Here is a 16,511-nt window from a genome sequence, read left to right as displayed (position 1 = left end):
CTGTCCTGCCTACTCACTTTGGCACAGGGTGAGAAAAGGGTTGTGAATATGGATGACAAGCAAAGTCTGAATAGAATAGCATCTGCAATACAAAGAGCTTAGTGAGGTCAAAGCTGCAATAGGAGCAGTGATTCATCGTGAGTTTAATGCAAGTGAAGGCAGCCTGCAGCTAGCCTGTGCACATTGTTCTAGGTGTAAAGAGGAAGGTTTGAATTTGATCTGGTTAGACAATCAGAGCCGTATTCATAAAGCTTTTGCCACATGTTTGCACCTGCTGCTCTTGTTGCAGAACTAACGAGAAACAACTGAGGCATTTGATGTTAACTTGGTATGGTTCTTTGAGAGTGTTGCCCTCAGTGTTTTTAGCTGGTACAGTTCTGAACAATTCAGCCAATCAGCTGGCTGAATAAAGCCCTCAGATGATGGTGAAGTGTAACCCCGCTCCTCTGTCAGATCTGCAGAACGTGAACATCACGCTGAGAATCCTGTTCAGGCCCTTGGCGGGCCAGCTGCCCCGAATCTTCACCAGCATCGGGGAGGACTACGATGAGAGAGTGCTGCCCTCCATCACCACGGAGGTCCTCAAGTCTGTCGTGGTAAGAGCCATGCCGGGGTACCAGCAGCAAGCCATGCACCCAGTCCTGCTTTCAGAACTCCCCCCGGTTCAGGAATTGTCAAAATGACTTGACATGAGCCAGGAGTTTGAACCATCAAACCCCTGGTGAGTCTGAACCCATTGCACTTTCATCACAGCATGAGTGTGCCTCACCAGAGCCTGTTAGTTGTCCACACAGCTATAAGGGAGTGGGTTTCAAGTCCTGTCTGCTTCAGTAAGGGCAGTGTTTCTCCAGCTCACCAGGTTGAGATTATGCAGCCACAGCAGCAACACTCCTCAGATCTCCTGAGTCTTCATTGCAAGTGTTATTATAAGCTCCTGCTGCTTCTTGTGAAGTGCACCAGTGTTTTTTAGAGTTTATGCTTTGTTGTCATATGCTGTGGAGTGACTCTGCAGCCCTCCTCTTCCCTAGGCTCGCTTCGACGCGGGGGAGCTGATCACGCAGAGAGAGCTGGTGTCTCGGCAGGTGAACGAGGACCTGATGGAGAGAGCCGCCACCTTCGGGCTCATCCTGGACGATGTCTCCCTGGTACGTACCCGCGATGCACAGAGAAGCGGAGCTCCGCGCATCCTGCATCTCCTGTGAGAATCTACTGCTCAGGTTCCTGGGTCTTTTTAGACTTCTTTTTTTCATCCTGCATCTCCCTACTTAAGTGGGTGCTAAGTGTACATCACTGATACGACTGAAAAATGCAGAATTAGAGTTATATGTATGAGGATGCCTCTCATACTGTCACCAGCAACACACAGGGTCCATCACATTCTGTACCCAGCCTCTAATACTGTCACCAACTTAAAGAATGGTGTTACCAGGTTTCATCACAGCTGGTTTAGCAGATCTCCTAGAAGTATGTCAAGCTCGTGGTGAATTTGTAAATACTAACGTTAAGGTAATGAACCCACAGACTCACCTGACCTTTGGGAAGGAGTTCACAGAGGCTGTGGAGATGAAGCAGGTGGCCCAGCAGGAGGCAGAGCGAGCCCGCTTCGTGGTGGAGAAGGTGGGTGTGACTCCACGGGGCAAGTTCAGCATTGCAGTAGAACCTCGGCATTACAAACTGCCCTGAAACAAACCAGGCCAGCTTTACTGTAGAACCTCCAGGTTCTCAAACATGATCACGTTCTGATTCGTTCACATAACACGCAATTTAACTGTGAAGCATATCAAAAAGATATTTGTCGTTTTGCTTCAATGTCAGTATTCCTACCGACTGCAGCAGCGACGATGCTAGTCTGAATAATAAAGGCATAACATGATTTTAACGTGTACTAATTTGTGCTTCCATCTCTCTCACCTTTATTATGCAAACCAGGTATTCCAGGCAGCATTTGTTCTGTTATGCAAATATATATTCCAGTACTACTAAAAATAAATCTCACCATTAACTTTTTGCTGCCTGGTGTCCAATATATTTAAATAGGTATGGGAACATAGCCGGAGCAGTAAAGGGTTAAACTGTTTAGTAAAAGCAGGCATGGATCAAACAGCTGTGCCAAGGGAGTATGATTCCAGCCCCTGGCAGTGGTAACCCTGACTCTGTGATTGTCGCTGTGCTGACAGCCGTGTCACTGTTGTTGTTTCCCAGGCGGAGCAACAGAAGCAGGCGACTATCATCTCGGCAGAGGGAGACTCCCAGGCGGCCTTGCTCATCGCGGACTCACTGGCCACGGCGGGCGACGGGCTGGTGGAGCTGCGCAAGCTGGAGGCGGCCGAGGACATCGCCTTCCAGCTGTCCCGCTCCCGCAATATCACCTACCTGCCTGGAGGCCAGAGCACACTGCTGCAGCTTCCCCAGTGAGGGAGGCCAGGCACACAAAGAGGAGAGCAGCCCGCCAGGGAACCAGAGCATCAGCTTCACCAGAGCCAGCCAGGCTAGCACCAGCAGACCATTCCTGTGCGCTATTTTTTTTTTTTTTGGGTCCACATGCTTTGTCCACTCCATACACTGATGTGGCGGTCTTGTGATATATACAATATCTCTTGGCCATCATAATATGTCCAGCTTATTTTACATTACTTTCATATTATTTTTTTAATTGGCATTCTCCCAGGTGGGCTATTTTTCTACAGGTTTGACTAATGTATTTAGTTTCCTGGCATGTGGTAAGAATGTGTGAAATAATGTCTGTCTTGAGAGCTGGAAAGCAGTGCAGATTGAAAATGAATCTCTAGTTTATAAGAGAACCCTGGACTGATCTGTTGGTGCTGGGTGTGCCCTGCCCTGCCCTGTTTCAGCGTTTTGATTTGGAGTCTCGCTGTCCCACGAGCGACCTCGCGTCTTATCTCACGCAGTGTTGCTGGTAACATGCAGAACTTTTACTGACAGCATTTGTGGATTTGCCAACCTCTTTGAATTCTAATAGTGGAGTCATTTGTACCCCCCTGTTTTTATATTCTGTTTAATTCACCCAGCCATAAAAGCTTAAACATACTTCTCTCTTTATACTGTGGAAGAGAACTTGTTTGATTTGTAAAACCAGATTTGAAGATATTTCTTGTTATGGTGTGCCGGTTATTTGCCAGGTTGTGTGCATAATCCCAGAAGTACCACCAAACAAAACAATCTTGTGACATCGGTGTGGGATTGTGTGCTGTTTCTCGATGAGTGCCGGTCCGTGCAGCCCAGTGCATTCGCTACATTGCTATCTGAAAAGGAAGCTTCTTGTCACTGTGTGTGGCTGAGACCTGGTGTCGCTGGCAATCAGTACTGTTTATGAAATGCTTCATCACACAGCACTTGAACTGAAAACTAATTGTCATTTGTGTTTATTTTTTGTGGGGATGGGTGTTGAAATAATGAAGAATGAAACACTACCCTGTGGTATGTACATGCTGTTTAACCCCTACTCTGAGTAGTTGACGGGCAGAGCAAGACACATTTCTATTGCCTGTTCCCTGATTGGCTAAAGTGAAGAAGAGCAGAGCATGAAGAATTCTGTTTCAATAGAGACAGGTAACTTTTGTTTTGGGATAGCCCTGGCTAGGGGGCTGCTGTTTGTAACCCCTTGTCCCCCCTACTGGAAAGCGCTCGTCTCCTTCCAGATGGACAGAGCCTCAGTTTTATGTACTATTGGTGCATTTGTTTTTTATTCAATTTTCTGATTTGAAAGATGATACACAGTGAATGATGAAATGAATCTCAAATAAAACTGCTCAAAAAGACTTAATTCCTGTTAATGCTTAAATGATTAGATTTGGGGAAAGGTTTTTTTTTTTTTTTTTCTCTCCCATTCTCCTGATCAGTGCCCAATCCCCATATATGAGGATTGATCATAATCAGGAATGTTAATTGCCAGCAAAAAAAATTAAAGTAAATTCTCTGATAATATATATGCTAGTGTTGTTTCCCCAGCTGCAATGTAGATGTCCAAGCAATACATGTAAACCAGGTTTGTGAGCTTCAGAGCTCCCGTTGAAGTGGTTCTGTGGTACAGGGGTGTTCATTGATACATCAAGCTTATTCCCTAGGTAAATAAAAATGAGCAGGAGTTTTAACCCAGCAGTCACCGGGAAAATATTTTCAAGAAACCCAGGGCCTAGCTTTAACTCGGCTGTTAAAACTTGTGAATAAAACTGTTTGATGTCCTTGAAACTGTTCTCAACTGCTGTCAGTCCAGAACCGTTTCATGAGCACCAAACTCAATTTAATTTGTAAAAAAAGAGGAATGAAATGTTTTGTCATTAGCCAATCAGAACTTGACAGCATGTGACTTGTCTGTCATGTCACTATGTCAGATGTCTCAACAGCTGCTGAAACTAATCGGTCACATTTAATGCAATGAATACTTACAAATTCACATTGTATAACAGAGGATCAAGTTTCATGAGTAATGGCCTTGAAACACCAGATATAAATGTGTAATTGACTCCGTGGCCACCAAGGGGCAGTCAAAATACTGATGCCAGCTGAGTGCAGTACAGTATGTCTTCTACACAAAGTAAACAGGGATTTTGAACCTGGCTGGTAACTGTCACTGAGAACTGAAACACTGATCCTAAAGAGGATGTGTTTATTTCAACCTTATATCTGTCATTTCTGACACCCACAGTGCTTGAAAGGTGTTTTTGTAATCATATGTTGGATTTATTCCATATGCCAGTTATTTAATGAAGCGGCACAGAGAGCAGTGTAGCTCACCTGTCAATCACACCTGTCAAGAGCTACAAAATTGTTATTACAGAGATTTCGCCCCAGAACTCCACATATTGGCAGTTAAGAGATCTGTGAGAGTCTTCATTGGTGCTCGTGTGATTCGCTGTGTTGGAAAAACACGCTTCCCGTTTCATTTCCATCATCGTACCTTCTGCTTCTCTTTATCACAACACTGATATAATAATCCTGTCCAGTATTTTGACACCAATAGAGGAATGAAAATGGCCTTTAAATGATGAAGTTGGACTGTTTGTGCATTTTTGGGGTTGTTTAAGCATTAGGTTATAGCAGCTAGAAATCGTTTCATTTGGAGCGAGGCAGGCTAGCATCACATTCTCTGCAAGGCTCCACTGTCTTTTACAACAGCGAGGCTCAGGAGAGTCAAAACAGCCTCTCCAGTAATAACCCAATCGCTCAACCTTGTTCTGTCATTTATCTGAGGAAGCAGGTCCTTGAGCAAGAAAATGAGTCTATTTGCAGTCTGACCTTTAACCCTTATTGAATCTGATTCGTCGTATTCACAAGCTGATCCAAAACTACTGGGCAGATTGTATTCTGTCTATGCAAATGAGCTCATGAATATTCATCAGCAAAGCCTGCACACTTGCTGCATATTGAACCCGCACCTGTAATTCACTCACTGTGAACACTTTCCTGTCTTGACTACACCCTGTCATTATTATTATTAGCTTATTTGGCTGTCACCTTTATCCAAGGCGACTTACAGGGCAATACAAGGTGGTTATAGTGCATAAACAATATTTAAATACAGTGTAGTTTACAGTAAAATACTAGAATACAATATGAGATAAGTAACAATTTTGGATTAAGACAGTTTGTATCTACATTGACAGAATAGTGCTGTAATAGTGCAAGAATAGTGCATCAGCTGTGCATCCAGTAACGTGGTGCAGAGGTCAGGCATGTCCAGTGCAGAGTAGGAAGGGTAGATCAAGAAATCTGCAAGTGTGATAAACCAGGCTGCTGCATGAGGAACAACTGGTTCAATTAAAACCCTCCATTACCCAATTCTCTACATGGGCGTTTACAAATGAGACCCAATTAACTCCAACCTTCGGGTTCTCGTTAAAACTGGCACCCCTGTGAGCTACTTGCGTTCATCTGTCTTTCACAGGATTTGTATCACACGCTGCTAGCCCCAGAGAGATATGTTTTGGGTTGAACTGGGCTGTAATCCGGTAAACTCTCCATTTTAGAACAGGATTGTTAATCTTTCAAATTATGAGAAGTGGGCACGGGCTCCACACTATGTCTGTTTACAACATGCTTCCATGCTTAGCCCTCTGTGGTCTGAACTGATCATTTGCTTAATTCCATCTTTTTACTTGTTTTCAGCTCTTAAACAGCTGCAGATTTCATGTTAGCTGTAACATTTTATAAGTATCCTTCTACAAGCAGAGGCAGAATCACACAGCAGGCTGTGCAGTGCAGTATTCTTCCATAAACCGATAGATACAGCTGGCTTCGGAGCATATGGTCAGAACGGTTCCTTCTGGCTTTTAATTTCATTTTGAAAGGACAAAAACAGAAACAACTAATTACTGTGACAAAATAAAAATATGTCTTCAGCGCAAGATTGTTTGCATCTCAGTTTTGTAACATTAACAACTTAGATTTCGATATATATATATATATATATATATATATATATATATATATATATATATATATAGTTAATTAAAGACTGGAGGAACCGGTTTTGACACTAATGCACGCTGTCTGATGGTACGTTTTCTTGCACATGGCTGATATTTTGTCCCACGTGGTTGCATGATTCTTTTCGGGGGGAGGGGGGGGGGTTAAAACCTAAAGCCACACTTAGCTACGCCACTGCTGCACAATGATAAGGGGTGCAGTGTAAAGTGTGGGAGGTATTGATTTCGTAATGGTGCCGCATTTTAAATGAAGGTGCATTTATTTAAATTGCTATAACATGCTGCTTTCAAAACTGCACGCGGGAGACCTGCATACCGACTACAAATGAAATATTAATATTCAATTTCAAACTTTCGAATAATTGAAAAAGAACACGCCCTTTTTTATGTTATTTGCAATCGTTACTCCTATATTAACATGTAATAATTATCTTAATAGCTGGCTCTAAAGCGTACTGGAGAGTCCGAGAGGTTTGGCCGTTGTCTTTGCTTCCTGATTCCAAAAATAAAATTGATTTGCTTCACCTGGATACAGGGAGCACAGGTGATAGACGAGGACTAGGGGGATTCATGTATCTGCGCTCTCCGTGTTTACGAGCCCTATCGAAAAGGAGAAGCGCGCAGTGACACGGGAACAGAAAGTCACAAGAGGACTGCAGATACTGAAACAAGCAAGGAATAGATGAGTAAAGCAAGGTGCCTGAGCAGCAAAAAAAAAAAAAAAACTTTCCGCAGTACACTTTGAAGCTTTTCACTTGTCATTTAAAAATAAATAAATAAATACATCTTTCAAATTGTGAACAATAAACAAGCTAACTGTGCTCGCAAGACCCAAACGAACACCTGCTGGTTTATGTGTAGTTTTGTAACTGTAGCATTTGTTAAAGTTTGCTTAATTGAGGGATACAGTTTTATCAATTTCTATACAAGTCAGGTACTCTGCAATTATAGCGTGGTTATGTCCTTATCCTATATATATATATATATATATATATAATATATATATATATATATATATATATATATATATATATATATATATGCATGGACTGGTTTTATAAAAGTGAAAATAAAACCTTTGTAAGCCTTTCAGCTAGGAAGCCAACAGAGTTCTCTCCAGCAGGTGGCACCAGAGTAACTCAAAATCGAAAGCAGAGGCAGAATCGCACAGCAGGCTGTGCAGTGCAGTATCCTTCTATAAACCGATTGATACAGCTGGCTTGGGAGCATATGGTATCGGAGCATTCTGGCTTTTAATTACATTTTGAAAGGAGAAAAACAGAAACAACTAATTGCTGTGACAAAATAAAAAGATGTCTTCAGCACAAGATTGTTTGTTTGCATCTCAGTTTTGTAACTTAGATACTTTAAAAAAAAAATATGGAACGTTTTCTTGTTAACACTTTCACTGGGGAGAGGAAACTTTACCCTGCACAATGATAGGGAGCAGTGAAAAGCATACAAATTCACATCTCCGGAGGGAGACCCTTCTTGAGTTCATAATGGAACCGTATTTGTATACAAATGTACATTGTTTAAATTACTGTAACATACTGCTTTCGCGGGAGACCTGCGGATCGCCTGGAAATACATGCCAGCGACGGGCAATGGCATTATGAAGCCCCTTGAAGCCACTGCTTAACTCTGCTGCTATTGGTATAAAAGTTTTGATTGAAGCTGGTTTATAATACAGCATGCGCTTGAAACAGTCATTCCCAGACCACGTTATCACTGGAACAGCACTGTATTACTGTAGGCCTCACACATGGTGAGGGTCTGGAGGTAGCTGGAGAGATTTCAGAGGAGATTTTCAAATAGAGATTTCAGAGGAGGGGGAAGATGAGGAGGAGAGGAAAAGGAGGTCAGATCTAGAGAGGTTAAGTTTGAGGTGATAGCAGACAGACCTGTAGAGATACGGGCGGAGATGATGGGGTCGGGGGGGGGGGGGGGGGGGGGGGGGGGAGGGGGGGAAGGAGAGGAAGATCTGAGCATCATCAGCATAGAAATGGTATGAGAAACCATAGGATGCAGTGAGGGGTGCACGTGGTGGGTTTGTGGCCCTGGAAGAGGGAGAAGTCAGTCTGAGAGAGAAGGAGGAGGAGGGTGAGTTAGTATGGGAGACAGAGGGTTTTGGGGTTGGAGCTAGAGGGGGTGGGGGTAGAGGTGTTAAAGAGTTTGTGGATAGGATAGATTTTAAAGGAGAAGAAAGGCAAAGTCGTCAGAGGAGGGAGGAGGAGGGGGGAGGATTGAGGAGGGAGGGGAAGGTAGAGAATAGTTTTCAGGGGTTGTTAGTGGAGGATTGGATAATAGATTGGAAATAGGAGTGTTTAGCAGAGGAGAGAATAGAGGAGAAGGAGGAGAGAAGGAAGCGGTGGAGTAGGGAGAGAGGGGAGACACAGAGAAAAATAGATGAAATAGTGATCAGAGAGGTCCAGAGGGGTGATAGAGAGGGTGGAGGGGCAGGAGGCCTGGAGAAGGTGAGGTCCAGTTGATGGCCAGCTTTGTGGGTAGGAGGGGAGAGAGAGAGAGAGAGAGAGAGAGAGAGAGAGAAGTTGGAGTGAAGGAGAGGAAGGAATCAGAATAACAGGGATGTGAGAGACAGTCATAGCAGGACAGGTGAGACAGATAGGTACAGTAGTAGTGGGGGCAGGAGCGGTGGAGGGGAGGGTACAAACCTGTTTAGTAGTTGGCATCTTCCAGAGAGCTGCTAGGTTTGAATTTTCTCCAACAGCCTCTCCTCACAGGTCTCTCCTCGCTGGACTCCCACAGCTGGAATCCCGGCTCTTTGGTAGAGAGGCTGTTCAGTTGGCTGGTGCTTCGTGCTGGCACACAAATAGGCTAGCTGTCTATTATACTAACTAGATGGATAAAAGCTGTCTGGAAAACAATCAAATTGCAAATCAACCTCTATTCAATGTAACCCACCTGGTACTAATCACACACAGTAAAGTACCTAATTAAAACATCATTTATAATGTTGCTTAAATACAGCTAATGTTAATTACTTGAAGCAGGATCACTTACCTATCTGCCTCTGACTCTGATTACCTGTAGACATTCACGCTGCTATATTACCTTGGCATTAGCTGTTTAAATCATTTAAACAGACACCCTGTTAATGCTCACAGCCGCCCTGGATTAGAGGTCCCAGGATTTCACTTAGTTGTCAACAGTGATTTCATAGACTTGCGCCCAGATTCAGAAACATCAAAATGGTGACAGTACAACATCCCTTGAGTTTTGGAGATTCTGTTTGGGTGTCCACGTGATTTATGTTAAATACAGCTAAGCTTTTATCAGGGTAGATATACACATAATTACAAAATAAATAAATAATGCACTCTCTTCTAAACTGATTTTTATTCTTTAAATTATACAAGCTAATGTTTCGGTTGAACGACTTCAGTAAAATGGTTTGTGTTTATAATAATACCGTCTTCATGTTCCTGAGTGTAATACCCTATTTTTTGTGTGTTTCTCTATTGTAGTTCTGCTTAGATCATTGTTTTCCATGTTTACTAACAATTCATGCAATAAAAAAATCCTCTCTAATATGCAACCCCCCCATCCTCACTTAAAAAAATGACCTTTGAGAAGTCTTTTTTATAAATGTAATCAATTTAACAACTGTCGTCTTTATTCATGTTTTTCAGATTGTCGTTGAATTTATTCAATTTCTCTCAATTCCATGTTCTTCAGTGTTAATTAAGTCTGCCACTGACTGACTGCGGCAAAGTGATGAGTTGATACAGGTGAGTGCAGTGCAGTGCAGGTACAAAACACATTAACAAACAGGTGCAAGGGTGTTTATTGAATGAACAATGTCCAGAGCCTGACAGCAAACAACTATAAATAAGCAAAGGGGAAGTGCTGGTGTCTGGGTTTGATGCTAGCTGAATAGCGACAGCTCCGGATCATGTTAATAGTCTAGAAATGACGAACAACAGTTTTTACTTCCACAGACAAATAAACACTTACTTTTTGGTTTCACAATTAACAATACAGACTCCTTGTAGGTTGAATCTAACCATTTACCAAGGAACAAATTACTTTGCTACTTCCCTATTTTATACCCTCTCTCATAACCCCTTGGTTAATGAACGCATCTGCTGCTCCAGTCCGCAGATGCCACGTTGTTTCCCATCCAGGTCATTGAGTTCGGGTACTGTAGCTCCGCCCCTTTTCTAGACGGCTGACTTCCACCTACCCGCGGGAATAAAGTGTCATGCCTTTTAGTCCAGGGTACTCTGTTCCCTTTATCTAGTACCCTCTCAGGTTGGGAGGGATAGTTAATTCAATTCAAGGGGCGCCAAGCATCATTCAATCTCTGTCACACTGACTCACTGTGTGACGCTGAGCAAGTCAGTTAACCTCCTTGTGCTCCATCCTGCGGATGAGATGTTAAATCAATGTCCTATTGTAAGTGACTCTGCATATAATGCACAGTTCACAGCCTACCTCTGTAAACTGCTTTCTGATGGTGGTCCACAATGATAAAAATATTATTATTATTATTATTATTATTATTATTATTATTATTATTATTATTATTATTATGGCTGATCAAATAGTGATCAAAGCAGCAGCCACGGGATAATGGTAAAGTGCACGGGATGGGACAGGGTATTAAACAGGTAAGGACTGAAACACTGGGAGATCACCACTGAGATTCTGTGTTCCATGAAGCAGAGATTCCCTAGGATCATAATGCTGTACAGAGCGGACAGCCTTTGAGAGCTGAGTCGGTGTGATTTGGATCTGGTTGTGTAAATCGTCAGTTTCCTTCCTCTTGATGCTTGAGTCGCTCTCAAATGTATTTTAAGAAGAAACTGTTTGAACAAGCGTTCAATTTCTTGTCTACTTTCAAGGGTTAAAAATAAAGAAAGAAATGTTGTGTCAGCGCCCTTGCACATCGGAATCAAAATGCAAACAGGCTCATCTGTAGTCCTTGCTTTAGAGTTAACCTCCTCTCCTCTCACTGACAGAATCTGTAACGGCCTGTCTAGCACACAGTTTCACGTTATACCACAGTACAGCATGTGAAACTATAGTATTATAGTACAAAGAAATAGAAAAGCAAAAAATGCATGTGTATGTGCACAAGGTGTCTTGTTCGTAATGTCTGGGCCCGGGAGCCGGTGTGCACATTCATTTCTGAAGAGGCCGTCCCTCAGCCAGGGTGTGGCTCTGCTGAGTTTCCTTGGGGAGCGTTGGGGTCAAACGGCTCCACAGTAGCACTCCTCTGCATGTCTGCACTCCACCCCTCCCTCCCTCCCTCCCTCCCTCCCCACAGATCTCTCTGTTGTTGCGCTTTCTCAGAAAGAAAGCTCCTGTACACTCATTCAAGGATTTCCTGGTCTAATGTTGATTATGATTCAAGACCACAATAGTATTGTTCACCCGTTTTAATGCTGTTTAACACTATCATTGACACCTGGCTCTGAGTAGTCTGCAGGTCCCTAGCGCAATGGACTTGAACCTGCGATCCCCAGCTATAGGGCGCATCCTGCACTCCACATGGAGTGCCTTTACCGGATGCACCACTCAGGAGCCCCATGTTCACTGTTATTAAAAAAAATGGAAATACATAGGGCTTGGTTCTCAAGCTGTTATTTTTGTCTGAAAAATAAATCATCCTTTGCAATTCTAACATGAGTAAGAAACATCTTCAAACTACTCTGAAGAACCTACATTAAATGTCTGAGTTGTTTATTTCTGATGAGGTTACTTTATTAGGTGTTTTTTTCATGATCTGAAAATCTGGTGCTAATGACGTTTTGGAGCTTTGACAATGTGACCCGCAGTGCAGTATTCTTCTTAGAACAGGAGTATTCAGAGTCAGGGTCTGTTTCCTAGCCCCGCTGCAGTGCTCTGCAGTCATCACAGCTGAGGTGTGCTCGCGATGTGGGCGTTCCCGAGACCCCCCCTATACACTTTATTACAGGTTAGTTTATTAGAGTTTATTTTAATCCTGACTCCAGAATTGGATGGTTTACATTTTATTGTTTTTATTACTCTACATTGTGATCTTGTTAGTTCACATGTGTTTATTTAGCTAGTGAAAGTTTACACCTTCAAGAAGGGCCCTCCCTTGCAGTGCTCAAGTATCACAACAGCATTTCATTATTTAACAAGGAACCATTTGAAGCATGAAACTGACTGTTTAAACAAACATAATACATGAAATAGTAGCAACAACACAGCAGCTAATAGCAGATAGCAGGCTTAAAGAGCATGGAAAGCAAGAGAGATCAAGTGCGTCCTGAGAGTTGATTTAAAGCTAGCTGTTGTCTAAATGACAACTTGTTCTCAGCCCAGTTTGAGCTGTTGAGCAACTGCCAGTAAGAAGGTGACTGCGTGTAAAACGAAAAACCAAATAAAACACAAACAGGAAGTTGCAGTGACTTCCTGTCAGCAGCGAGGCGTTCTAGCAGCAAACCTGCAGGTCCAGACTGAGACTCAGCCCAGTAGCTCCAGGCTATATATGGGTCTTCAAAGAAGCATTTCATTTTGTGTGTAAAAAATAACTGGAAGGAACTAGCTTTCTTCTGAATTCACATCACGTTTTCCTGAACTGAGTCTGTTTTGCCTCATAAACAAACAAACCAAACTGACTTTAGCATGGTTATCGTATGACTCCATGTACACTTGGACAATTTGGGACAGTTCAGGCTTTTCAATTCACATCACAATGCATTCAGGAACAATTTACCTGTCTCAGGTACCTTTCATAGCAGGACTACATGTACCAGAATACATTGGGGTGCAAGTTGAAAAGCCTGAACTGTCTCAAAGTGTCCAAGTGTACACAGAGCGTATGGTAGCCCTACCCTTTCCTGAGGTGGTCTTAGCTGTGTTGTTTTAAACAAACTCCAGAGCGCATTGGTGACTGTCCTGTACACGAGCAAGCCTGAGCAAGGTGGATTTGTCCTTACATGACTCAAGAACTAGAATGCTTTTTATTTGTCTATTTATTTATTCCATTCTGTATACCAAGTCTGCATTTGCTCATACATTTTACATGTGTATGTTTTGTGTTTATTTATGCATACCTGTATGTGTGTGTCTATATATGTATATGTTCATGTGTGTATATGTGCAGCTATGGCCAAAAGTTTTGCCTCACCTAGAATATATATATATATATATATATATATATATATATATATATATATATATATATATATATATATAATTTAGATATTTTATTTAACATCATCACATAATAAACTACAAAATGATATCACATAATAGTAGTACAGTATTTCATGTTAGATTTTGGAGTGTCACATTTTTCAATTCTTGTGATGGAGTGCCTGCCTGCCCCCTATAAATTGTTATTATTATCATTTTTTACAGTTTTCATTATTTGTGATTGTATTATTATTTCTTTTGGATCAGCAGGGAGGGGGTTAAATTCCTTCCTGCCAAATACATGGGAGAATGTGGCTCGAGCCTTAATTGGCTAATTGTTAATTATTGATTAACTGGGCTCCAGCCACGGACTATAAAAAGCCAGGAGGAGGGGGGGGAGTGGTTTGTTTTTGGAGTGTTTTGTTTATCCAAAATTGGTGTTTTGTTTGGCCATTGTGTCTTTTTATTTTGTGTTTTTGTAAATAAAAGTAGTTTGTTTCACTGCATTTTCCTGACTCTGAGTCTTCCCTTTGCGGCTATCCTGTCACAATTCTGTACAGAGGGTGATGCAAAACTTTTGTCCATAGCAGTATAAAAAAATATTATATATATATATATATATATATATATATATATATATATATATATATATATATATATATATATATATATGCAAATGATAGTCAGCATGATTGATAATCCAACACACATAATTACTGAAATAGCAGAAAAGTAACTTAGGTCACACATTGAGAAATTACCAAGTTATGTTAAGGATATAACACAATTTTTAAAGAGTCAAATCATTAAAGCACAATCTTCCAGAGAATGCAGTTTTATTTCGCATGGATGTAAAATCCTTGTACCCAAGTGTCCCTCATAAAGAAACTTTAGAAGCTTGTCAAAAAGCACTAGATAATAGACTAGATAAATCAATACCAACAGCAGGCATGCTGAACACGATCAACGTAGTTTTAGAAAACAGTTATTTTACATTTGTTAACAAGAATTACAAACAAAATGATGGTGCAGTAATAGAATCTAAATTAGGAATGCATTTTGCCAGTACATACATGGGGAAATGGGAAGAACAATTATTTAGAAAATCAGAAAGAGAATCTTTAGAATACATTTGGTTTGTAGATTATATTTTTGGGGTTTTTGGACACATGGAGAAGACTCTCTTTTCCAGTTTCATAAAATGGCAAATGAAATATACAGTAATATTAAGGTGGACCTTCGATGGACAAGAAAAGAAATATAATTTTTTTTATACCATTGTAAAACTTGAAGAAGGTTCAATTGAGACTGACCTCTTCTGTAAACCCATTGATATGCACCACTATTTACACATGTCCTCTGCACATTCAATACACACTAAAAGGGCAATCCCAAAGGGGCTAGGAATAAGAATATGCAGAATATGCTCTAAAGAAAGTGACTGTGTAAAACAAAGACATGTATTAAAAACAAATCTTAAAAAAATAGAATACAAAGAAAGAATTATAGAGACAGAGTTAAGAAAAGTGGATAAACTTAAAAGAGATGATCTACTAGATTGTAAAGGTCAAAAGAGTCCCACTAGTAATGGCTTACTCTAAATTTTTGACCAATATTTCTAATATTCTTTGGAAACACTTATGAATTCTACATAATTCAGAATTTTTTTTAAAAAGTATTTCTTAAGGCCCCAGTTGTAGCAAAAGAGAAGCTAATTTAGGTGATGTTTTAGTTCACTGTAAACATAAAAGAATAATTGACAGAACAGGTTCTACAAATACTTGCACTAGTACATGTAAAGTGTGTAAAAATATAATTAAACACAAGAACACCACATATCCACTAAAAACTAATACCTACTGTAAAAATAGCAATGTTGTTTATGGAATAGCCTGTGAAAAGTGTGATGAAATAAAATATGTTGGAGAGACTGGAACAACTTTATATAAAATAATTCAGAACCACCTTTCATTAATTAGAAAAAAAAATGTATGAACCAATAGTACAGCACTTCACCAGTCAAGGACATGACATAAATGATGTAATGTTTGTAGCATTAGAACAGCTAAAATTAGACAATGCGACATATAGAAGAATAAAAGAAGGTAAATGGATAAATAGACTGAACACAATTATGCCAGCGGGACTCAACAGAAAAGAATGAACTAATTAACTTCAATAAATATAGAACATTTAAAGAAATAAATAAACAAAATTCATTCAAAAGTGTGCATGCTGATGCACTGGGGAGGTCAAATCAAGGCTGATCCTCAGAGCCAGCATTGCATGATAATATAAATCAAAATTTATATTAAATAATGTTAAAATTAATATAGAGAATTAAAATAGAGTTAAAGATATAAGTACAAATGATGACACAATCTATATAAAACCATTACATCATGTAAGAATAAATCATGGATTTGAATATAAACAATAACAAGTAGTTGTCATGCCATTCAACACCTAGGGGAGAAAGGCATTCCTTTGAAATGGGGCAGGACTGACAGTGATGTCAACCAATCACATGACAGACTGAAACTATTGACCGGTGGTGTAAGGATGTTAGTGCAGTACTTCCTCCTATGATGAGGTTTTAGCCAATCACAGGCCAGGATTTCTAATCACTGATAGGATTATATATATATATATATATATATATATATATATATATATATATATATATATATATATAATATATATATATATATATATATATATGTGTGTGTGTGTGTGTGTGTGTATGTATGTATGTATGTTTGTGCATTTGCGTGTATGTGCGTGCATATGTCTATATGTATGTTCTTGCATTTACCCTATGGTTTGTTTTCCCTTATTCTCTTTTCTTTTCATATTGCTGCTCGAGAAAGAGTGCAAAGAAGAGCAACCAGAATTATTCCGGGTTTAAAAGGCATGTCATGTGCAGACAGG

At 40.5% G+C, this 16,511-nt stretch overlaps 1 protein-coding gene across 2 annotated transcripts in view; it reads left to right on the top strand.

The window, feature by feature from the left end:
- Positions 1 to 3,779, top strand: part of LOC121324554 (prohibitin) — a 7,685-nt gene extending 3,906 nt beyond the window's left edge. Inside the window, exons 4-7 of one of the 2 annotated variants that reach the window (XM_041266591.1) lie at positions 454 to 596; positions 1,029 to 1,145; positions 1,522 to 1,617; positions 2,203 to 3,779. In XM_041266591.1, coding sequence (XP_041122525.1) covers positions 454 to 596; positions 1,029 to 1,145; positions 1,522 to 1,617; positions 2,203 to 2,415 — 569 coding nt within the window. In that variant the 3' untranslated portion in view covers positions 2,416 to 3,779. The remainder of the gene's footprint in view (positions 1 to 453; positions 597 to 1,028; positions 1,146 to 1,521; positions 1,618 to 2,202) is intronic. The other variant, XM_041266592.1, reaches the window with a different exon arrangement.
- The last annotated feature ends 12,732 nt before the right edge of the window (positions 3,780 to 16,511 follow it).

Source organism: Polyodon spathula, chromosome 12 (genome assembly GCF_017654505.1).
Source record: "Polyodon spathula isolate WHYD16114869_AA chromosome 12, ASM1765450v1, whole genome shotgun sequence".
In the NCBI taxonomy this organism is placed as follows: domain Eukaryota; kingdom Metazoa; phylum Chordata; class Actinopteri; order Acipenseriformes; family Polyodontidae; genus Polyodon; species Polyodon spathula.
This window is presented reverse-complemented; position numbering and strand designations above follow the sequence as displayed.